At 51.9% G+C, this 24061-nt stretch overlaps 8 protein-coding genes across 8 annotated transcripts; 3 read left to right on the forward strand and 5 right to left on the reverse strand.

The window, feature by feature from the left end:
* Window positions 1-482: 482 nt before the first annotated feature.
* Window positions 483-1172, reverse strand: PG994_004332 (uncharacterized protein; the record flags this gene model as incomplete). Its single annotated transcript, XM_066855741.1, has 2 exons — window positions 483-1022; window positions 1092-1172. 2 exons carry the CDS (start codon window positions 1170-1172, stop codon window positions 483-485), a joined length of 621 nt encoding a protein of 206 aa, XP_066717908.1.
* A 1441-nt stretch (window positions 1173-2613) lies between these two features.
* PG994_004333 (uncharacterized protein) lies at window positions 2614-3589 on the forward strand (the record flags this gene model as incomplete). The annotated part of the gene is made up of 2 exons (XM_066855742.1): window positions 2614-3027; window positions 3125-3589. 2 exons carry the CDS (start codon window positions 2614-2616, stop codon window positions 3587-3589), a joined length of 879 nt encoding a protein of 292 aa, XP_066717909.1.
* Window positions 3590-4182: 593 nt separating this feature from the next.
* PG994_004334 (uncharacterized protein) lies at window positions 4183-4446 on the reverse strand (the record flags this gene model as incomplete). Its single annotated transcript, XM_066855743.1, has 1 exon — window positions 4183-4446. The coding sequence occupies one exon, from the start codon at window positions 4444-4446 to the stop codon at window positions 4183-4185; it is 264 nt and encodes an 87-aa protein (XP_066717910.1).
* A 3320-nt stretch (window positions 4447-7766) lies between these two features.
* PG994_004335 (uncharacterized protein) lies at window positions 7767-8270 on the reverse strand (the record flags this gene model as incomplete). Its single annotated transcript, XM_066855744.1, has 2 exons — window positions 7767-8018; window positions 8169-8270. 2 exons carry the CDS (start codon window positions 8268-8270, stop codon window positions 7767-7769), a joined length of 354 nt encoding a protein of 117 aa, XP_066717911.1.
* Window positions 8271-8286: 16 nt separating this feature from the next.
* On the reverse strand, window positions 8287-8996 carry PG994_004336 (uncharacterized protein; the record flags this gene model as incomplete). The annotated part of the gene is made up of 2 exons (XM_066855745.1): window positions 8287-8574; window positions 8595-8996. Coding segments are annotated over 2 exons (690 nt in total), but the record flags the coding sequence as incomplete, so codon positions are not given.
* Window positions 8997-9608: 612 nt separating this feature from the next.
* On the forward strand, window positions 9609-10493 carry PG994_004337 (uncharacterized protein; the record flags this gene model as incomplete). Its single annotated transcript, XM_066855746.1, has 4 exons — window positions 9609-9711; window positions 9837-9916; window positions 9949-10099; window positions 10171-10493. The coding sequence occupies 4 exons, from the start codon at window positions 9609-9611 to the stop codon at window positions 10491-10493; spliced, it is 657 nt and encodes a 218-aa protein (XP_066717913.1).
* Window positions 10494-11260: 767 nt separating this feature from the next.
* Window positions 11261-12934, reverse strand: PG994_004338 (uncharacterized protein; the record flags this gene model as incomplete). Its single annotated transcript, XM_066855747.1, has 5 exons — window positions 11261-12137; window positions 12198-12364; window positions 12434-12683; window positions 12737-12759; window positions 12812-12934. The coding sequence occupies 5 exons, from the start codon at window positions 12932-12934 to the stop codon at window positions 11261-11263; spliced, it is 1440 nt and encodes a 479-aa protein (XP_066717914.1).
* Window positions 12935-14704: 1770 nt separating this feature from the next.
* On the forward strand, window positions 14705-16488 carry PG994_004339 (uncharacterized protein; the record flags this gene model as incomplete). Its single annotated transcript, XM_066855748.1, has 4 exons — window positions 14705-14952; window positions 15050-15291; window positions 15508-15892; window positions 15975-16488. 4 exons carry the CDS (start codon window positions 14705-14707, stop codon window positions 16486-16488), a joined length of 1389 nt encoding a protein of 462 aa, XP_066717915.1.
* Between the last annotated feature and the right edge of the window lie 7573 nt (window positions 16489-24061).

The following is a 24061-nucleotide window of genomic DNA, read 5'->3' on the forward strand; positions in this document are numbered from 1 at the left end:
ATCACGTTTTCCATTTATCCCAACCGTGCTCTGTGCCAGCTTTAACGCCCCAAACTCCGAGTAATTATTCAGTAATCATATTTGGATACGAGCTGCAGTGCGGGCTACGGAAAGAACGTGTCAAATCAGGGTAGAGTGGACTGGTTTAGAACAGTGGAATTTCGGGAGCCTCCCAGATCAAGTATACACAACCATCATTAGGGCCAATCGTCATTAAGTATTCCAACGTCCTGACCAACGACTAAGCAGCCTCCGGGGCGTTCCTTTACAGTCCACCAGTGCCTCTCAACGCCTTATTGCTTCTCCATCGACTCCAGAAGGCCCTCGGTAATCTCTTCTCTGATCAAACTGTCCTTCAAGATGTATGCGAGTAATTGCTTGTGCGCTGCAAGAGAGCTGTCATCCATCTTCGATATTCTGTTCAGGTTGTCCTCTATGGCGGCCACCAAGAAAACGGGGAAGTCAACCTACTCAGGGTATTGTTAGACGATGGGAGGCCACCAGGGCATATCATGCCATTTCTTAACGGAAGAGGGTGAGGGCAGAAGACGTGGTTGGTAACTCGCCTTTTTGGAGATAGACCCCTCGAAGTATTTCAGTTCGCCGTCGGTGGCTGCCAGTCCTCTGTGGCGAAAGTAGGCATTGAGGCTGTAGTCGTAAGGAATGTCCAGTCGAATGGCATGGTCCCGGTACTGGTACAAGTTGGGTCCCCTGACCGTCCCCTTCTCGCAGTCGAGCTGGTAGTGGTAGGCCAGCAGGGCGGCGGTCAGGAAGTGGCCGATGTCCTGGTAGGAGGCTTTCCAGTCGGCGCTGGTGATGGCGGTCCCCTCGGGCTTCTCGTGGTAGTCGAGCAGCTTCTTGGGCATCTGCTTCTGGTACTGCCGCTGCAGGTTGACCTCGGCCACGTACGGCGCCAGGAGGGACTGCACCTTCTCGTTGTCCGACAGGGTCCGCTGGTGCTGCTCCGCGGCCATCTTCTCCTGGTAGGCCCGCCGCGCCTCTTCGGATTTCTTCTTCCTTCGCTGTCACTCCTCCTCGCTCATGACGTCGACCTTCACTCCGGGCCTCTTGATCTCCGCCGTCATCGCGACCGCCTTGGCCTGCGCTATCTCGCTGGCCGTCTCGCCGTTCCAGGCGCCATCCCAGGTACCATAGCGATAGGCGCTCGACATGATTGCGTATAGGATACAACTATTTGTGGGCTTCCAACGATGTTGTAGACAAATGAAGCGCCTATCGTAAGCAAGAGCTCATAAACATCCACTTGGAGATCTGGCCTCAATCAGCTAATATACTTATAGTACATGACAGGCCGCATACACCGCACACGGCGCGATGATCCCTTGTCCTCTTGATCCGCGCCACCGACATCATCTTGCGCGAAATATGTTTAGTTTTATAATGTTTCTGCATGTTTTACATCATCAATATAGCTCGGCCATCTTCTGTGGAGGATTCCTTTGTCCGGAGCTACGGTATTGCAGCAGAATATCATTTCTTTAACCATTACAACCTGTCCCTTTCGGAGTCTAACTTTACATAACCATCAATAACTACCAAAGTTAGAACTTCTCTCATCATTGTGTCTATAGTATTGGATCATGGCTTCCTCACAGGGGGGTGGTTATTACGTCTTCTGTTGAGTTCGGGGGGTCATCAGGCATGGCGGCGCCACGGTACCGTTACCCTATTCCCCTGTGCAGAATTCCTGGCCTTAATCAGGAGGAATCAGCAAGAGCTACACCAAAGTTATGGGGAATGAGGCTTTCATCTGGGATATTTCTTTATAATGTACGCCTTTGGACTGACGCTATTGTCGCAATGAACGGTGTAGCATAAATATATCATGTTTCAATTACGAGCGGTTAATCTAGTTGGACGAATAGGCCCGGAAAATTCAATTTTTGGGTTCGATTTTGGTTTCTTCGTTATAGGAAGTATAGGTAACAATAAGAATAGACCCCCGAGTTATTGTTTTACTTACGATCTGCGTATCGCAAACATGCCAAAACTTTAAGGCGATGCGCGCAAAGATGCCCTTGGCTACTTACATACTAATATCCATAGAGCTCAGTACTGAATACATGCATCGAACCGAAGGACTTTTCCCATAGGATGTTCGTGAGACACGGATATCCCGCGTGCGACACGAGCCGTCCCCGTCATTCCTATGCTATTAGGTACGACACTTGTATACTAAAGTTCTGCCGTGCCGCAATTTACTAGTGTTCACGCATATCGTTATACGTATAATCCTGGTAGTAGCATTACAATGGATCCGCAGAATCTCCGTGATCGACCAACAAAAGCCAGGGGCAAATCTACGGGTTTGACTTTAGATGTGACAGCTGAATGAGACTGTTTCGTCAGTTGGCGTAAACCGCCTGCCTCGTCACAAGTAACCAAGTATTATATCATTGCTTAATCCGATGGGGACCATAGCTTAGCAATAATTGCAAGTTTCAATGCTATCGGACAGCTGAGAACTACATATTGAGGACCTTGGACGCACCCTACGAAGTAACGGGGGCTGGAGGCGTTTTTCGCAGCAAGATATACGACGTGACTACATACTTTAAGCAATATTCTCCATATCACTTAACACCACTTACCATGGCCTCAGCCAACTATGATAGGTGGCTCAAGGATGCCGCACCCTGGGCCCAGGAAGGCGACTGGGACACCGACGAGTACTTCAGGTGGGTGAAGCGGCTCGGCGAGGCCAAAGCCCAGCTCGATGATACCTATCTGCGCCTCGACAAGAGCCTCTTAGCGACCGGCACCAAGATGGCCGCCGTCCACAAGGCCAACATCGAGAAAGCCGGGAAACACTCCCAAATTATACCTGCAACTGTCGCCAAGCTGATTCTACGCTACATCATCGCGTACAATTTCTTCGTGCGCGCCACGTATGAGGAGACCCCGGACAATGCCCTGGTCGGCCGGGTTCTGCAGCATCTCGCGTTGCTCAAGATTGGCGTGTTGGATGTTGACGTAGCATCCATGCTGCAATGTGCAGCCGACAAGGTCCGTTTGAGAGATGTTGCAGTCACCCAATCCTTCCTACCCAAAGCCTCACAGGTCCCGTGGGAGTTGACAGCTTGCATCAGGTACCTTTCGAGAGTGCGGTCAAGGCCAAGGTCGCCGAGCTCTCGGAAAAGTTCAGGGCGAGCGCCCCCACCGTGAACGCGTGCATCAGCTGCATCCGCAACCCGGATGCGATGGCACTGGTCATCCAGCGGCTTCGTGTAATCGCCGGGAGGAGGACCCGGCCTGGAAGACGCTCACCCAGGCCATCGACACCAAGGAGGAGCTGGACATGTTCCTCGCCCGACGCGCGGAGCCCCAGCTGGAGAGCCAGGCCCGGGACAACGACAATTTCCAGGGGTTCGAACTCATGGTGTCGAGCGGCGACCTCGACAAGCTTCTCGCCACGGCCGAGGCTTGGGAGAAGGAGCACTGCTCCTGGGAGGCCACGATCGGGCCGGCCATCAAGGTGTTGCGACGTCTCGGCCGCACTTCGAGCGGGAAGGAATACAAAATAGTCCTTCTATCCAATGCCACTCATTACGCTACGTCCACCTATTGATAGGATTGTTATACCTTCGAGTAGTGGACATTGTAATAAGGCGCTTCTCTCGTGATTAAGTATAGTTCAGTGGGATTTATGTGTAATAGTGTTTATAGTCAAAGAAATTTATTTACTGGACCAACTATATGCCATTAGAATAATGAATGTATAAATAACTTGCGATAGCTATATTCATATCTGCCATGGCGCATGTGCGCGAACCATTTCACCCCGCGCTGCGGTTCGCGTGACTAATTAGTTATTGTGTCCCTTTATCATCGGACGGTTGGTTGCCGAGTTACCGCTGTTCAATTATTTCCGGGGATACCTTCGTCGGTCCACGGAAAGTGCTGCTTCCATATACTAGATGCCTTTACAAAAAGTCGTGCGAGGTGTAATTACAAGAGTCTAGTCTTCGCGAACGATCTCCATCATATTTATTAAGATATTGTAGCTAATCTTTGACCCAAGAACAAATCGATCCTATCGTGTCGATCAAGGCGATAATTCCCATTGGTCATGTCATAAAGACCAGCCACCAGTGTTGTGTGGATCTTGAAATAGTGTTCGGCCATGATGTTGGCCTTGGACAGCACAGCAGCCAGCATAAGTCAGCTTCCCTTCGTCGCCAGATCTGACAGGATCGCGTTCGCTGCCAATATCAAGCGATAGCGCTCGACCCTCGTCGCCTTGGTGATGTCAGGATAGGTGCCATGCATCCACCGGTCTGGGTGGTAGACCATGACCAGCTCGTAGAAACGCCTCTTGCTGTACGAGCCGTTCCTGGGCTGCTCGAGAACCTCGTAAGGGTTACATTTTGCTTGTGATGGCCAGCGGGTGAGGACTTGATGCTCCTTTGCCCAGCGGTCGTGCATTCTGCGTGAGGTACCCGGAGTTCCGAAACAAAGTAAGCCATGCTTCTTCTTGGCTGTGATATAACCCCGAGTAGTCATGGAGTTAAATAATAACGTTTTGTTTTTTGAAGACCCTTGCCTGTCAGATCAAGCAAATACGGCGAATTCTAATAAATTGTGTAGCTATAAGTATTAAAAGGAACAGAGAGGAGGATGATATATGAGAGTGTTGTCGTGGTTGTCTATGTTGTCTATGTTGTCTACCGCCCGAACTCTCAAGGTTTCATCGTGGAGCCGCCTCCGGCCACCGAGTACCAAGAATCAGGGGACCCGACTCACCGTATAGAAGTGATATTCGCGGCGACTTTCACTTAGACGCAGCTTTGTCTCATGCTTGCAAGAGCCCAATAAAGTTGAGGTTTAACAGAACCCTGACTTGTCTCAAGCCTGACTTCATGATCGACAATTTGGACCCGACAAATTGCCCTCATAATTGCTCAGATTGCGGGGAAGTGAAACTGCAGAGCAAGTGAATACGCACATATACTAATATCACTATGCATGCAGCCGGTAATATCGCAGTATCTCGTTTACCCAAAACAGCCCTTTAATTAACTACCGTCGCCCCTTTCGTTTCCACGTTAGCTGAAAGGGGCACAGGCGACTAGACAGGGCAAGTGTTAAATCAAGCTTCGCCTAGAAACCGTCTGACTATGTTGCCGGTTCTCAGTACGCTGACACCTGATGCAGCTTATAGGAAGTGTTGCTTGTGCTTATAGCGCTTTACTAAATGGAATGATCCTATGGCGTTAGCTTAGGTCCGCGCGGGCGACGGGTTCCCTCGGGCGTGACATTAGATCGGGATTAGGTGGATACTTGCTCAAACCACCTCAATAGCAAGCGAGAGCAAATTTCTATTGGACAGCGTGCGCCACCTTGCATGAGATGGTCTTGCATACAACAGCACCTGATGAGCAAATTATCAAACTACTACTGCCATGATTTCTTCATATGGGGATGCCATATGATCCGATTTACTGCCTGGGGTGGATTCCTTATTCGCTCTTCATCTGGTAGGGTCTTCACCAATAAAAACCTTGTATTGAAGCTTATTTCAACCTCCGTTAGATCCAGCCGGCTCCGGGGCCGCGGAATTGGAAACCGGCTAACTTTAGAGTTGAAATAGCAGTTGCAAAGAGTAGTCAAGGGACTTTCTTAGCACAGTCATATTACTCAGGAAGGTTAGGTCGTGCAATATATTGCTATCGGAACCGCTCGTAGTTCGAAGTCATGGAGAGGGGTTTCTGTGTTAGCCAGCATTACGTTACCTGTACACGAGCTATCTAGTATTAAGGAAAGAGAGCATATGAAACGGCCGGAGCAATCACCGGTAGGCACTGACCCAGTGCCTTGAGGGTCCCGCGGGAAAATAGTGGGACATGCCTAGATGTGGAAAAGGCCCGACTCGATTTATTCTGCTCATATCAGCTCACACCATCCGTTACGTTATGATCATGTCGTGGTATTATATGGGCGTCCCCAGCGCGTTCAGTCTAATGCACACTAATGCGGTCCCAGCTATATGAGCAGGTAAACTGGTATTCAACTGCCATCGAATCGTCTATGGCATCCTCAGTGGAACATGTAAGACCATAGCAGTATTTAAATCATTGCCTATCCGAGCAAAATACAACGGTCTCTAGGTAGGCCGCAGCATTTGCATTTCTTTGGTGCAAAACTCTGCTTTGAACCTGTCACCATCTAGGCCAACGGCCGTCAACTCACAATCGACATGGCCCGCATTACTTTGATGCATGCATTTCTTATCGTTGCCGAGCTCCTCTTCTCCATTGTCACATTTGTAATTTTCTGCACCGCCTATCCTGACCATTATAGGACCCGGCTGTGGTCTATCGGTGGAGAAATGGGATGGAATTCAAACCCGCGCCTCCGGATCTACTTTTATGCCAACTACGAGGACCCTCCTGAGGTCCCTTGATTTGGAGCCAAAGGTAGACGACCAGAAATCACGAAGTTCTAACACGTCATTTGCTCACATATGCTTCATAGTCTAACCGACTCGGCCTTGGCGATCGCAACATTGTCCCTGGTGCTGTGCGTCACTCGGATGCTCCTTAGCCTCTACAGCTTCATGATGCCAGCCTTTGGCGTCTTATACGATGCAGTGCTGGCTTTCTGCTGGTACTACAGCGTGAATGCGCAGTCTTCAGGCGACTTCATTGACTCGGAGCACATCAGCACCCGACCATGGTACCTTGAGAAGACTTGCGACATTGTTGCCGTGCCAGATAGAGACGCTTGCATCGTGGGGAAAGTGTCCTTCTATTTTGCGTTCGTTTCACTGTGAGTTAAGATTCTCTTGCGGTTGCTCTGCTATACTGTCCTGTTGAAGAACTAGCAGTACACTAACACATCATGTCCAAAGAATTCTTCATACAATTAGACTGCTTGTGTGCCTACTCAAAATCACATATTGGTGCGGAGAGAACCGGAAACTAGATGGTTTCTCAGAAAAGTTGTCTTTGGGGATGATAAGCCGACCTGACAGTCATTCGTATCGGCCACTCGCAATTGACGTGGGAATGTGGGATGACATCGAGTCTTCAGAGGTGTGTATGGGACTGGATCAGTCAGGGTGCAAGTAGTCCTTGTTGATCCCACAATCAGCAGTCTCTTGCCTATGCCGTTGGATAATACAATGATGTAAGGCCTAGGGCCTTCCTCCCGTTCCTTGACTAGGTATGGCCACCAATGACACATCGCAGTGAATGGGCTTTCTAATTCCACATCTGACCGTTTCAAAGTTGACATCCCTCGTAGTTAATCCATGGCCATCGTTGCGGCAAAATTAGAAATATTAATCTTGGTAACTTGCTATCCAGGACAAGACACGTGCAACTGAACATGATTAATAGTAAAGGCGGTGTGAACCTTGCGCCGGTTCGAGTTTGCCTACATAGTAGAGCCGATAACACTGTCGAGACGGGAAATATAGCTATAGTGGTTCTATTCTCTCGTAGCTGTTCAATCGTTCCAGAGCCAATTGCACTAAGCCTTTATACTGTCTTGAACCGGGCCCTAACAACAGCAAAAATTATTATCGACATGTGGCATAGGTGCTACCTGATGGCAGAAGATGAGATGATCCCAGCTTCTAGCCGAGCCGTATGGGTTTCGTAGCAGGTCATCGGACTGAGCTTGAATGATGTCGGAACGGGTATGGACGTGACCGTGACCTGGAGACATTATCAAGCAGCACATGGTTTGGCACGAGGAATCGAAGCCGACCATAATCCAAATAATTCCCAGAGGCTTAGTACTCATATAATGCCAGCGTTGCCGACTCTGTCGTTCGGTAGCCTCATACGGTCCTGTTCCGGCGCATGGACCCTCTCCAGCTTGTTGAAATGGTACCGGCTAGTGGCGCAGTTGAGATTTCGCAGCCAGAAACCGGGGTAGATAGTTACGGGAGGCTTTGTAAACGCCAGGGGTATCCTGACATCGATAATCTCTCGCGCCACCATCTCGGTCGTAACGTAGCTTTCCCCATTGCGGCTGTTCACTCTCACGTACTCGGTTTCTCCATATTTCCTGAAATATGGCGTATTGCCCGGAAGCTTTCGAGCTCCCTGCCTTGAGATTGGCCCGGTATATACCCAGAGGAGGTGTCAATATCATAGGCAGGGATATGTTCAGCCCAAATTGGTTGATGTGAAAACCACCTGACCGTCCGAGGCTAGCCACATCGCCGCACCACGCGAAGCATGCCGGGGACGGGGCAAGCATGCCCCAATACGCCTGATTGGCATCCCTGGTTCCTTCATCTAGAAGTTCAAGGTCTCAGACAAAGATCGACTCGTCCGTGGATTTAGATATGATTTGCTGTTGCAGGCGCAAAAATGCCTGCGCCCGTTCCCCATATATCAGGGGCATGTTGACTTCGAAAAGACCCATCAAACTGTAGGCACGATCCTCCAGACGACCGGTCGTCCGCTCGGCGGCCCATGACATGCGCTGCGCGACGGAATAGGCTCGTGACTGCTTCTTGTTCTCCAATACATCCCGGGGATCCCGGTCTTCCGAACAAGGACACCGCCTAGAGTAGATTTGTCCCCCAAGAGTTTCCAGCTGGTGTCGTAGGAACGGACCCTCTTGGGCGCGATTAGCTCTTGCAGCGTCCATCCCCTTGAAAACCATTCGCTTTTGTCGATCTGCTTTGCGGGAGAGACGTCCTCGAGGAAGGCGATGCAAAGGTCTGATTCAGCGTACCACCTGTACATGGAGTTGATGGCTTCGCTCAGCTCGACCGAGTCGGTCTTGTTAATGCAGCAAGTGTCGTCCCAGATTAGACCATAGCCCAACGTCTTTGCTAAAGCGCACGCGCCAGCAAATTTGGAAAACCCTCCTTTAGCTTGTACTTTAGAGTCAATAGACAAGACATCATGGTACGTTATCTCCTCAGTTCCCCAAGTCCAACGATGTGATAGGATGCAGTAGCCATTTTCCAAACTCCGGACCTCTGAGTCCGAGAGTGCGTGAAATTTGAACGTGCTGATGTAATATTCACCATTGTGGGGGTTGCGAAGAGAATGAAAAGCGAAGCTTTCTGAACTCTGCAGATCTCTTCAGTAAGCCTGGTGAGGTAAACCATAACCCGATCCTGCAGCCGCAGTTCGCCTTGGCGGAGCTGCATTAAGGCTGTGCTCACCACCCTGTCATTGAATACGTCTATTCTTCTGACTGACCTACCGCCACTGGCGGCCGCTATTGGACTTCGGCCGGCCACCGTTTCGCGTCCACCAATCAAGGCAGTAGCTACGTCACCCTCAAGGATGCACTGGAAAACGCATGTGTGAACCATACACATTCTAAAGGAGCGCCACTTGGATCAAATGTCAGGAAGGCTGCTCCCAAACAGGTTTTCCCTTGCGCCGAAAGTATATCAGAGTGCCAGGCTTTCCCAGGAACGAGTTTCATTCAAACTTCAATAAAGACGCTCAGGCACTCGTCGATTTGCCCTCCAGTGAGGTTCGATCATGGACAATGCTGATTAATCTCTCGGGCTAAGTATCTCCTGATGTGCGAATCTTGAATCCGAATCTTGAAATACTTCTTTCCAAACATTAATTAAGAAAATTATGGTAGACTATTTCTCTTTTGTAATGCAGCCAGAGGTTAAGTCCTGCGCCCTCGTCAAGGAGGACTATCTAGACGGTATGGAGCATCGCTACCTCTTTGCCAGAGGCGTAGTCCCTAAGCTCATGGGTGCGATCTTGGGTGACCTGGCATACTCTATACCCGACTCCAGGGTCCAATAGTGGTAATTATTGTAGAAATACGGGACCAGCTCCACCGGCATATATTGCCAGCCCACGTACTTCTGGGTGCAGCCCTCGATGGGAGGGCCCTGGTAGTAGTCGTCGACCCCCGAAGGGTCGACAAAGTCGCTATCAACGAGCGCGACTACGAGGTAAGGTGCCGGAGCGTGGCGCATCTGAGTAGGCTTGGCCCAACGGCCAGTATGAGATCATCGAGAAGAACGTCTCGCTCGTCAAAGATGCCGAAAAGGTGGCCGAGTTCGTCAAGAGCAAGGAGTCCTCCCTAGACTTACTCTTCCTGTCCGTAGGCTTCGTCTCCCTGGATGGACGACAGGGTACGGTTTGCTATGAGAGTCCCCCTAATAAAACTAATTCCCTGCCTACATGAACTGACTTCTATCAACAGATACCACCGAGGGCCTCGACGCCAGCATGACGACCCGGTACAACTCCTGCCTCCGCATCACCCAGCTCCTGCTCCCCCTGCTTAACCAGGCCGCGAGCCCGCACGTCATCTCGGTCCTGGCGGGCGGCTTGGAAGGTGCCATGCAGGAGGACGACTTGGACCTACGCCAGGCAAGGAACTGGTCCGTCGCCCGCGCCAGCGTGCACAGCGCAACCATGGGTACCCTGGCCCTGGAGAAGCTCGCGGCCGAGAACCCGGGCGTCAGCTTCGTGCACACGTACCCGGGGTTCGTCGCAACGCCGCTCTTCGACAACATCGTATAATTAACACTACTGAGCTGAGGCAAGTAGAATAGAGGCTAGGGCGTATAGACATGCTCAAGATAAAGCTGCCCTTGAATATCAATTTTCCTTTGTGATATTAAATAACAATCATGTTACTAACGTAGTAAATCCGAAATAACAGATAAAACTAGGAAGTAAAACTTAAGTGAAAGGGCGTAAGCTCAAGGAGCTCAACTTGGCTGTGGCCCGGTGCTTCGATAAATGAGACTCTTATCTCCTAAGCCATGGTGAAGCTGAGAGACATAAGTATCATCGGCACACAAAAACGTCTTAACACAACTTAGAGCGGGAAATTGCTGTCTATAAGGCATCTCAATGGGCTCAGGCGTATGAATTGAACAAAAAGGAAAGTATAAAACGTGCATCGCTACCAGACTTGAACCAGTATCCCCTTTGCTACTTCTCAGAAGTAAACGTACTTTACCATTAAGCTAAACGAGCCTTCAGTCGAGGTCATGGCAGTGTATTTTTGGCGATCACCTTAATGCCTGCCATTAGTTCAAGTGACGGTTTAGGCCTTTTTACGAGTTGCGCTATGGGTCGGTGGTGCACAAGTCCAGGACGAATAGGCATACTCAGAATTGAGCTCCCCTTGAATATTGTTTTTCTTTTATGGACTTAGATAATGGGTCTCTGACGCGTTCAATCCAAAGTAGCAAATGAGAGTGAGAAATAAAACTTGAGTAAAAAGGCGCAAGCCCAAAGAGCTCAACTTGACAACGGGCCGGTGCTTCATTGAAAGTAACTCAGAGCCAAACCATGACAGCAGCGGCAAAGCCGAACAACCCCAACAGGCCGCTCTGTGGCTGCCATGGGGAAGTGGCAGCATTTTTCTCGTCCTTATTGCCGTCCTTGTCGTTCCTGTCCTGTTCGGACTCCTTAGCCCATGCAGCGTACTGCCCAGTAATGGCCGTGGCAGTTGGCTTGGGGGTACCCTTGGAGTTGACCGTAGGGGCCGCGGAAGGTGACTCGATTGCAACCAGTCGAATTGGGTGCTCCATTTTATCCACAGTCTCAACGCGCACGGCCACCGCATCGGTGGCGGCGGCGGCGGCGGCGGCGGCACCAGGGCAGCTGGTCGTGGTAATGGTCTCCACATTGGTCGCCTCGATGGTCTGCGCGTAGGCCGCAGGGCAGTTGATCGTGGCGATCGCGCAGCTGGTCACCAGGTACTTCGAAGTGGTGACGGTCTCGCCGGTGGCCCCGCCGTGGCACGATGTCGGACCTGCTAGTACGGCGGCGGCCGTGGGTCGGAAGGGCCGTCCCGTCGCGGTCGGGAGGCAGCCCGTCGTTCCGCCGCGGTAGAAGACGGTCGCGGCCTCTGGGCCGTCGCCAGTGCAGTTATTTTTGCTTTCCTCCCCTTCGCAAATGCCCAGATGTGCGTACGCTCCCGCGTTAGACTCCACGTCCGCAAATAGGGCTTGCTTACAGTCGGCCGCGGAAGACGACGTCTCGCCGAGCGTCACCTGGGCCAGGTTCAGGAAGGCCCCTGCTTCGCCGTTCATCTCGATACCCTCGGTTTCTCCGCTGACGCCGGTGTGGGCACGCAGCCGGATAGCCGCCGTGATATTGGCCGCTGTGTCATTGATGGAGACGGGGAGTAGTCCGAAGTTGACAGTGGGGCTGCACTCAGTCAGATTCATTAATTCAACGCTCTGTTTACTGTGATTCAGGAGGTCTTACAGTGGAAGGACATCGACGTTGAAGAGAGCTGGAGGACCGAAATCGAATTTCAACCCAGTAGAGCCATCGGGGATAGCGAACTGGAAACCCCCTGATGCTTCGACAGACGCGCTCACTTGAATAATAAGTTCTGCAGTCAAACCTATATCGAAATGCCACCCTGATGTCTTTCCAGATGTCAGTTCAGGTGTTTGAGTTCTGGTAATGTTGGATACGTGGGCAAGCTTCGTACATACTGTGATATTCTTCTTGTCTCCTACGCCTCTGTGCAGCTCGAAGACATAGGTACCATTGGCACTAGCGGCGAGACCGAAGTCGAAGTAGCCTCCAACATTTGTGAAGTGGAGGAATGTATGCAAGTGGAAATCATAGTCGTTGAGCTCGGCCGTAATAGTGCCCCAAGTCCGACAGTCGAGGCATTCGAGTGAGACCTTTGTTGTCTCGCTGATTCTGTTTGGACCACGGGCGATAGCGCCACTCCATTGCCTAGTTCCTTTCGTTAACGGAATTACCCATGTCTAGCGGAGACTGGGATATACTTGCGCTGAAAAGAGTGGTCTGTCTTTGATCTGCCAGCCTAAGTCGAAGGTCTTCTTATAGTCATCTCTGACTACTAGATCTCGGGTTTCCAAGAAGATAAGATCGCGGCTGGAAGCCTTCGCAGCGAGATCTGTGGATGCCGAGATTGCACCTGAAGAGGCTGCTAGAAGGGCCCCGATAATCTTGAATGAAACCATTGCGACACAAGATCGTCTATACGACTTCTAGTTTCAGTGAACTTCGATGTTGAGTGTTGCTCAAAACTATAGACCACACGAGAAAAATAACAGTTACATTCGTATGCCATTGCCTGGTACTTATAGACACGACGCAGCCCTTCCCGTTCTTTTTCGTTAAAGAGTTCTTCTAGAAAGGCCCCGACAGAAGGCTGGGCCAGAACGCAGGCGGAGTGCCGAATAGTACATATGGTGGCTCAATTCCCCTGTAAGAACGCAGCCTAGCTGAAAGTTCTCGTCGTCAAAGACACAGCGAGCTATTACTCGAGACCAGCTACCGGGCACCCAATAACAATGCTGATGGCGGTTCTCCTCAAGGGCGCGCTTAGCAGCCCGGGCTCATACCCGGCCTGACGCACGACGCAGATGTCCGACGTGTCAAGGAAGCCATCTCCAATCAACCGCCTGCGAGTCGTACCCCTACAGCCGACCGAAATCAAAAGGTCATGCGCGGTATACAGGACCAAGACCACGAAGCCTCAGGTTGGTCCTCCTGAGCGACTATGCGATGCTCTTCGGGGCGTCGGATCCGGTTCATCCAGGTTTTGTGTGAGCTGGGCTTCGTTCAAGTTGTTTAGCTTCTGGGGCATCTTCAAAAAATCCGGCAAGGGCGGTGGTGGCGGTGCCGGCAGGAGTAGAAAACACATGGTGACCAGAGGAGCGGTACGGCATTGATAGCACCCGGACAGAACGAGTGCGGGAATATCGACTGGAGTTGAGAGCGCGTGCTCGATGAGGCGCAGCCGCCGAAACTCGGAACATTTTCGCTTCTTGTTGTTGCGAACGGCTGGCCCAGATCGCGGGCTCGCTCAAAGGTCAGGGCACTAGAACTCGGTGCAGGATTTTGGTTATGTTATAAATCTATCTCAGACGCTCGACACCTTGGGTCACTGCAAGTACCTTCGGGATGTGGGATTCGTCAGCGAGGAGGTGATTCGCAAGTACGTCGGCATCTGGAGAGACTGGCATCTTGATCCGAGTGGAAGAGGGAAAGAAGGGATTATTAGGCACGGGACATTAACGATTAGGTTATATGGCCGGGATAGGTTTGATAGCCTTGGTGATATTGCTGTCTTCTTTTGTCGGGAGACATGGAATTTCTTGTACTTATCAGATATTTTCTTATCAAAGTTCCTCCTCTATGCTAGACTTTCCAGATTGTTTCGATTCCTCAAGGTTATCCAGTTCAAATGCAAGTGAGAAGGCTGCTCGTGTGGCACTTTTGCCAGAAGGAAAGTTTGAGGGTCGGCGTTTGCTCTGACCGGTGTTTCTCGGATTACTTTAACTCGGGCCTGCCCGCCCTCGAAGTACACCCTCGATATGTCCTACCACATGGCGATTATAGAAATACGAAACTCTGGTTCTGATTACACGGTTCTAAATAGATTTAACTCTCTGCCAATCCTAATGCACCTCCTTAAGGGATTGCAGCTTATGCACCCCGTTACTCAGGGGAAGAGAAGGGGGCTGGCCTGAGGTGGGACTTTTTTTTTTTTATGCTAGCTGCCGAACTCAAATAACCGCCGCCGCCGTATGACAGAAGCCGAGCCGACCAACCCCGCCCGAATCAGGCCTCGGTTCACGTTATCCGGGTTTCATCTCCTGCCCTTCCAGCCACTACAATATAATCTAAAGAGGCAGCTAGTCAGTCGCCTGTGAGCTGTAACTTTGAACTGCAATCTGTTATACTCGGTCATAGCTGCATACTTGCCAGAAGCTTGAAAACATACGATGAGTGCTGCTACCGAGTTGGTCACGGTCAGCGCAGTCCCCGCAGCCTCCCTCGACGACCATGAACGAGCAGGACGACCGACCCAAACACAGAACGAAGAGCAGGAACCAGCAAATCCGTGGCCAAGAAGGGAACAAGGACTGGCGCCCGTAGATGGAGGTGCTGCAGCATGGAAGCTTCTCTGCGCCGCTTTCGTATTCGAGGCTTTACTATGGGGTAAACACTCAGATCTCCTCTCTGCCACAAAGTCAACATCGAAAAGGCACTTCTTGATTCGAAAGAAGAAAGACGATTTGCTGAGCTAATAAATTGGTGCCCTCGCTGATTGTTTTCGTCTTCTCTAGGCTTCCCCTTTCGTTCGGCGTCTTCCAAGAGTACTACTCCAAAGTCCCCGAGTTCGCCAGCAACCCCTACGTCTCCGTCGTGGGCACCATCGCCTCCGGCCTCGGCTACCTCGGGGCCCCCCGTCGTCATGCCGTTGGTCCAGCGCTACCAGCAGTGGCGGCGGCCGATGATCTGGGTCGGCTGTGCGTGTCTCTCCGTTCTTCTCGCGACCCTGCTTCTCTACTCCCTCGTCCGGATCTACGTGCGCGAGGGCGAGACGTATATTGGCATGCCTGCTGCAGCTGCACACATACATTGAATTCTCCTGTCCTCTCTTCTTGAAACCTGATTACTGCTCTCTAACCTTTACCTGTCCGCCCGCCGCCCGCCGCCCCCCAAAATATAGGGTCCATATGCATGACATCCCTCGCCCTCGGCTCCCTCGCCACCACCCTCGAGCTCCTCATCCTCACCCAAGGCGTCGCCTACGGCCTCGGCTTCCTGGCGCTCTACTACCCCATCCTCACCATGGTGGACGAGTACTGGATCGCGCGCCGCGGCATGGCGTACGGCGTGCTGTGCGGCGCGTCGGGCCTCTCGGGCGCCGTGATGCCGTTCGCGCTGCAGGCGCTGCTGGCGCGCTACGGGTACCCGACGACGCTGCGCGCCGTCGTCGTCGGGCTCGCCTTGCTTACGGGGCCCTTCATCCCGCTCCTCCGGGGCCGCTTGCCGCCGTCGCAGTCGGCTGTGGCGCCTACGAAACTCAACTGGGCATTTTTGCATAATCCGCTCTTCGGGATTTACTCGGTCGCCGACCTGCTGCAGGGACTGGGTTACTTCTTCCCAGCCTTGTATCTGCCGTCGTATGCAGCATCGTCCTCCTGGGTGCCGGCGATGACCGGAGCAGCGGCGCGCTCCTCCTCGCCCTCATGAGCGTCAGCCAAGTCGCGGGCCAATTGGTCTTCGGCTCGCTGTCGGACCAGCAGCAGGGCCGCCACAGCAGCAGAAGGACCCAGATCCGGGTGCCGCTCGACGTGTTAGCATTCGCGTCGACGACCGTGGCGGCTGTGGCCTGCTTCGGCATATTGGGCCCCGCGCAATCGCTCCCGGCCCTGACGGGCTTCGCCGTCGCCTACGGCTTCTTCGGCGCAGGCTTCACGGCCATCTGAGCGCGCATGAGCAGCGCCGTCGCCGACGGCGACCCCACGGCGGCGCCCATGGTCTTCGGCCTGCTCAACTTCGGCAAGGGGATCGGGAATGTGCTGGCCGGGCCCGTCGGCGGGTTCCTAGTGGGAGGACTCTCCGACAGCCACTCGAGGTCGTCGTCGCCCTATCGCTGGGTCATCGTGTTTACCGGGGTGTGCATGTTCGCCAGTGCTTGCACCATCTGCTTGCGACACCTGAAGCACCTCGCTGTTTGGGTGGTTCGATAGGAGAGGCAGAGGGGGAGCAACAATAGCACATGGGGTTAGCCTGGGTATTACGAGGGGGACAGCTTTATGGGAGGCCGAACGTTCTCAATCCAAACGTCAGCGTAATACAAAAGCCCACCAGAGCTTGGTTCACGCTGCCATGTCACATAGACTTCGTACATAATCGAAATGTAGTCCACGAGTGCGCATGTCTTTTTCTTTCTATTTTGGGCATCTAGCTTTGTGGCAACATCGCACAGTATTGATATGCAATCTTCCATCTACGTCACGTATTGTAAATCCAACTGCAGCACTGCCTGTTCAATTCTTACCGTCGACGGGAGCTAGCCACTCGAAGAGGGCTGGGTTGCTGCCATTCTACTCAGGTATCTATCTTTACAGTGAGTAGTTTCAATCAAGGGGGCGATGAATGAGTCTACGATGCGGGCGGTGTATCGTTGGTTACACCTATTTTAAGCACGCCCACCCACTTCACTGCCACACTTTCGCAAGATTCGGCCGGCAGTCTCTCCAGATCTCGGCACGGGAAATCCCCCCGAAGTCAATGCACAAGTCGCACACGAAGAAGCTAGCTCACCGCTTTCTTGTGAAACCGGCCAATCCGTGCTGTGGGTTAAGCTACATATGTATGTAAGGACGGGAGAAAAGAAGGTCAGACAGACATGACGAGGATGGTGCACCAACTGCTCAGGTTGGTTCTCAAGTTCTGTAGCACAACGCTGGATCGATTAGCGCAACGGGTGGATGGCGATGGCCCTGGCCAGTGGGAGCGCCGAGTAGGTTAGGCCAGGGTCAAGTGACGGACGGTGGAGCCACGTAGGGCGCAGCCAGCAGTAGCCGCTTCCGAGATGCGGTGCGAACTGATGTGACTATTATCCCATCGTAATTAAGACCCGGCGCTTGGGATATGCAGGTGAGTGGTGAAGGGGGGGTTGAATGTGAATTATGTATTTCGACTGGATGGACGGATAGATGGAGAGGTGGCTGTGGGTGTGGTGTGTGTGAGTGGGAGGGGAAAAGGCCCAGCTGGGCAGCAGTGTGATATCAGATCAAGCATGGAAAAAGCAAATTTGGAGAAAGAGGGAGAAGACGGCTTCTGGACGCGACCAGCAGTAAAATTAAGCGCCGCCCGCCTGCAGCAAAGGGAAGCGGCTTGCATATTGCCTGCAGTAGTCGCAGCCAGGCCCATCCAGCCAGAAGCCGGCGCGCATCAAATCAACCGTCAACCCAACCAACCTGCAGCCCCCCCTTGCAAGATCGATCAGGAAAGCGAGGGTGGGGATCAATCAGCTCTCACGCTCGTCTGGGCCGCGGGCGGCGGAGGAAGCTCGCTGATGGAATGGGATTTTGGGATTCGGGCTGTGTGTGGGCTGCAATCGTAGCTGATCGGCGCCCGTACATACAGGTAACATGACACGGTGACAACGAAGAGATGATCTGCAAAATCAGGATGCGTTTGAGGTGTTGTTCGCTGCTTGTCGCTTGGCACTTGGCAAGCTCTGGTTTGTTTTTATGCCTTGTGTGTGAGGTTTCGCGGTGCAAGCGGGCCAGGGTTGTGAGTGAGAGTGTGTCAGGAGTCAGGACTCGACAATGGGGCCGCTACATGCAGCAAGGAAAATGGATAGACTTGGCGATACTGATAGTCGTCGCGGCTAGACTTGCTGTGTCGTCTAGGTTCTGGCTCTCTGCTCCTTGGTCCACATCAATAATGGCACTTTTGGAAGAGACTTCTGGAGAGAGACAGTCAATAATCCTCCCGTCTCCCCAACCGAGCCGTCCGTCCCCTCGTAAAGGGTACAATAGGGATGGGGCCGAGACCCATTGGGGGAAGAAGCGGTCGGCTGCTCGAGAACGGCGTCAAAACGTCGAATGAAAACAAACGCGTATGTGCGAGAATGGTCTGGCCAAGCGGCCGGTTCAGCAGTTCGTCCTTCTTATGTGTTCTTTGTTGTTTTCTCTAGAAGGGGTGAGATGGGGGGGACGACCTTCTGGCCGACCGACCGTACCTGCGGCCATTCCATCGCATGGTGGAATCTGGAGTCGCCTGGGTCGCGTGGGGAACAACAGAGAGGTCCGAACCACAGCTACAGCATGGATGGATTCATACCATCATCATGTCATACCCAAAAGCATTGAAGCGGGAACAAAATAAAGACTGTGCACTGCAGCAGATGGGACCAGTACCATCGTGACCCGAGTACGGAAACCCGGATGCGTCCGCCCTTTACAAGTACGGGATGCCACGATCCAGATGGAGCTGCGATTGCGACCTTCTCAAACAAAGCTCGGGCCAAGGGGAGACAAAGCATTGATGAATTGATGGTGACTCTTCCTGTGTGCTGCTCAAAGTGCGAAAAAGGCGTGGTCACGCACGGTGCCCAACCAAATCGTCCCTTCGTCGTCGCATCTTTTTAGGGGGCTTGCAGGAGGAAAGGCAATTGGGTTGGGGGGCTGTTGTCTCAGAAGCTGCAAGGTCGGCCTCCTGCCAGCCCAACTCGCAGTCTCCCCAATGCGAGTGGATCATCTCATATTCTGGAACATCGAACCATCAATCATCCTTTCTTCCTATCCTGTGCTCACATCGTTGTTATTATAGTTATTGCTATTGTTATCATAATCGTCGTCATCATCCATTCTCCGTCCCCAAGTTGAATGGACGAAGAGATTCTGGGCCTCCTGGCCGAGAACAGTCATTCTGCAGTCACCAAAACTCGTGCGAATCAACTCTTGTTTTGAACGCCATACCCAATGTCCTTCACACGTTTTCACGTGCCCGCATTACGTGCAATTAAAGACGGATCTTCGTCGATGGGGGGCCTTGATCAGCACTATGTCTCATCTGCACCCGTAAGGCTGCCGGATTCTTGCTTGATACGTAGATCCATGGCCGAGGAAAAGTAATTAACAAGTGGTAAGCTTGCCAACGAATTTGCTGACTGCATATGTCTAGCAGTAGCCACTTCACCATTTTGCCACAGTACTATGTACGTATGAAAATGCCCACATACATGGCTTCTTTGGAGCCCAAGAGCCTCACTACAGTTGATACTCTGTCCTTCTGCTCCGTCTTTATGCTTGAAGTAAACAATTTCTCTGGATACTGTGTCGAGCTCGTATTATTGATATGATATTGGGGGTTTTATTTCGAAGAGGTGACGAATATGCGCTGATGTAACTCTGTATGAACCCCATCGGGAAAAAGGTCAACCAGGGCAGACCAGGACAGGCCAGGGAAGACCAGGGGTCTCCCCCCATATTCCCAATCGAGCCATTCGCTTCCTGATGCGAGGGGACTCAAGCCCGTAACGTAGATCACCTGTCTAAGAACCTTATGCGATGTGAACCTTCTTTTCTTCTTCACCAGATTCTTCCCCTACATGCGACATCATGAATGTGGTGGTATCCCCCTTTTTACTCATGACTCTGCTGCGATTCGCTGGCATAATTGAATAGGCGGTGTCGTCACAGAGATCGGGTTTATTGTCCCTTCCCCAAAGTGCCCCGTAGGGCTGTATCCCCCCCCCCAGCGTTGTCACGACAGCCAGGACGAACCCTTGGCAACCGAGGGCCAGCCCAGACAAACAACATGACAGAGCAGCAGCGGGCGTTTTGCACTGAAGACAATATGCTTTGGGACTAGTGGCTGGCAATCCGAACCCCTGATTGTAGTGCTAGAGAGAAAAATGTAGTCATAAGAGTAGACTGAGGTAAGCCATAATTTCCACGAGTAGATGTTTCTTAGATGCCAGTGACGTCGGAGTAACGGACGTTAAATCGGCCCTGCACGCGTTAGTAGAAGGGCTGCATTCGTGTGAACTGTCAAGAGATCAAACGCTCTCGTCGGCGCATTGGGGAGGAGGTAATAGAGTTTGCAGCCCCGTAGCACCAATGTCCCGGACAAAGAGGGAGCTGTCCAGGTTACGAGTAATCAACATCGTCGCGGATGGACGAGCTCTCGCATTTTTGATTCTTTTCCCCGGAAACCCACGCGTTGTCAGGGGGGATGCTCATGATTGGTTCCTCCCGCACAGCTGGCACAGATCGCTAGTCCTGATCGAGGTCGGGGCATTGATCGGAATCAGACACATCGTGTGTCGCTCAAGCTTGAAGCACTCTGTAGTGCAGCGGTACCTGCGGTCTAGGCTCGCCTAAGCGTAGGTAGACAGACTTCCGTCAATAATTCAATCGAGAGGAACACCTAAAAATCAGATAATGGTAACCTAAGGCACCCGATCTAACGGGCGTGTGGCTCAACTTTGGGACCCTAGGTACGGAGTATCTGTCATACAATAGATGAGGATGTCGATCTTGGTGAATATGTGCTGTACGCTATGGATAGGATTCGATGCCCTACATGCATCATTTACTACGTCTTCCATGTACATACAATCGCTTGTCTGCTTGTGGCCCGTGAATCAGGTACGATATGTATCCATTCCAACGATCATACCCATGCGTCGGTCTATACTTAGCAGCCAAAAACACGCGCGCCTCGCGGCACAGCCAACTAATAACCTGCAAAGTGGGACGGACGGGCAGCACCTTGGAAGAAGATTTTTCTGAAAAGAGGCCACAACCTAGAACCCCTCGCTCCAAATCGTATAGTACGTACGGTATTACCGACTCCCCTATGGAAGACTTGTGGGGGGAGTCCCGACTCCCAAAAAGCCAAATAAGGTCAATCGCTAGACTTCAAGCTCCGGGCTGAATAATATCACCCACCAAGCCACCAAGCCGATGACAGCACGGAAACGCGTGTCCGGATACATAGGTACGGTCTTGGAACCGATTCGGTCGCCTTTCACTCGGAGAGATGTGGAAAAAGGTACATGCTTGTCATCGAGCGAGCGTTTTGGAAGGGCTTGCCGGGGAGGGCTTTTTTAGCTGGGACCATTTTGCCTCCCCTTGTCCACATGCATCAACTTCTCCCCTCGTCGTTTGGCGTCTCGGGTTATATGAGTGGTCAGTCGGGTCTCGTGGTCAACAGGGACTGAAGAGCCAGTCACAGCCGACACAAGGCCCGCCCCCCCCCCCCCTCCCCCAACCCGCCTCGATTCGCCCACCACTGCCTGGCTGTCAGCTGTTCTCTTTCCCAACTGGCAGGTCCTTGCAGAGGGATGTTGGCGATCTAACCAATGAGCAGCCAATGGTTGATTTTTCTTATGCCCATCAATACATTGCGTGCATGACAAAACCGTTGAACAGATCATCAATGTAGAGAGCGACAGAGGGCATGAAAATGAATGGACATGAAAGATCAAACGTAGCAGCCAAGAACAGCCGGATGCCAGGCAGACTCAGATACCATTCAACCATCATCCCGACTGTCGAGATGGACACTCCACAAGTTTCCCTCGTCCCGGCAGCCATTCGATGTTTTATGGTTTTGACAGGAGACAGGCAGAGGAGAGAGACTTCTGGAGTGAGGTACTGACAACTGTGTGTACTGTACTGCACGCCCCAAGCCGTGTACCTCTTTGCTGCAGGCGTAGGTTAGCGTGCCCAGTGCAATTTATCTGGGCAGCTCCGTGGGTTTTCAGTGGCCCAGCTCCACCCTCTCTAACCAGAACAACCGTCCACCCATTTGCGGCGTGTCAACCGTTTCTCTGCAAGGTTAGTGCGTGCGTGTGTGTGCTCTCTCTCTCTCTCTCTCTCTCTGTGTGTGTGTGTGTGTGTGGTGTGTGTATGTGCAATGTGTGTGTGCGCTGTGTGTCTGGCCTGCCTGCAGCACACACTCCGTGGGTGGGGTGTGGATGAGCAACCGAAAAACCAATGCCTGGGGCCAGTTAACCAACCAGTGGTAGCCACTGCACTGGCCAGAAGCAGCCAATAGTGGTAGAGCCAGCAGCAGCCGGGGCCTGTCTTTTCCTCGTTCATTACTTGCTCCTCCACCATCAATTCTCTCCTGCTTCTCTTTTTCCTCCTTCCTTCTACCACAGCTTTCTGTCTGATCTTCTCTTTCTTCCTTTTGCCCCCCCCTCTCTCCTTTCTCTGCCCAATCGCCGCTACCATCGCCCTTCCTTCTTTCATATCTGTTCCCGCCTGAAAATTGTTTCTACCAATCAATCAATCTCTGGTGTGGAATCGTTATCGCGTGCGTCGTTTGGTCAGCCTACCAATCAACCCAAGTATTGGAGAAAATTGCAAGCCCCCTCTCAACTTCGACAACCTGAGCAAAGAAACAGTTACTAGTTAACCCAACAACTCACATCTCGCAATCAATTCGGAAAGGGGAGAAAGAAAAAGACAAGACGTGTCTGCAAAAGGATACCGGAAACCAAAAAAGCAAAAAAAAAAAAAAAAGCACAACCACATCGTCGTTCCATCAGCTATTTCTCGGCATCTATCTGATATTCGACTTTTTAATCCTTGTACAATTTGTTCGTCGCGCCATCTGGTCGCCGCCTTCTATTCGCCGCATTCGCATATAATCGGTACATACAAATCTCCAATAATCTCTGGTCCCATATACCTCCAACTATCGAGGAGTTGTCGAGTCGACTTTGCCCAGTGCAGAGAGATCAGGATCACTCGATTTCGTTGAAAACGTTTCCTTCGTGGACTCTTCATCGCCTCAATCCGCTTAGTCCGCGACCGGTTTGGGAAGAAACAAAAAGAACGAGCAGAAGCAACAAAGAACAGGTGAATATTGTTTTCGCCCAGCAACTTCGGTCAACGCAGCATTCAATCAAAGGTACGTGTTTTTAAGCCTGTGCCCAGTCCAGCCCAGGCTCAGCCCATTACTTGGCCAACTCCTCTCTGCGTGTGTGTTTGCGGTGACCCCGGCAGCGAAACCCTGCATCATCAACTTGAGTTCACAGGGCTGGCTACCTTGCCGTTCAATTCCCCCACCAGCACCGGCTTTGATTGTCGAGGTTCATCCAAGTCCCAGTCCAACGCGCTAACCCTGCTGCTTTCATTCTGCTTAGGCTTCTTCCACTTCTTTGAAACCAAATCTGGCGTCGATTGTTCTCTGCAACAAGAAAGCGCAATTGTTCTTCTGGGACTTGGCTCATCAGTTCCCATTGATCGATTGTGTCGACCTGCCTTCGCTCCGTCTTCTCGCCCACCAGCGGATCTCGCGTCTCCTTCATTAGTCGGACATCACTTCAGTCGCTCATTCAGAGAATTGACACACAATCATTGATTCTGTTTTCTTTCAGCTAGAGTTCCTCTCTACCTACATAATACCAAACAACCACAACACCCCAGCAAGACAATCTCGAAGGCGCAGCTGAGCTACCCGCGGCTACGATATTTCCTGGGCATCTCCATTTCTTGTCCACAACTTTCAACAACATCAACGACCAACAACCTGCTCCTCTCGGATTCGCTGGATCTTCAGTTTGGCAACGCGTTTGACACGACATTTTATCCCGAATCACCCGAACACTGAGACGAGAATCTTGTCCTTTTGGTCTTATTCTTGCACAGCATTTACGGTTATCCATCATCGATCCATCATATTAATTAGAAGCCGTCTGCTTTGCAAAACACTGAGGCCAACTATTTGGTTGTAATATCTCGCGATCGCCATCTTTTTCCGAGGCTATCATCCATTCCTTCACGCATACTCTGTCCCGCCGCTACCCAGCTGCC

Source organism: Apiospora phragmitis (genome assembly GCF_038363925.1).
Source record: "Apiospora phragmitis strain CBS 135458 chromosome Unknown utg000005l:1.0-4161743.0:1.0-4166827.0, whole genome shotgun sequence".
Classification (NCBI taxonomy): Eukaryota; Fungi; Ascomycota; class Sordariomycetes; order Amphisphaeriales; family Apiosporaceae; genus Apiospora; species Apiospora phragmitis.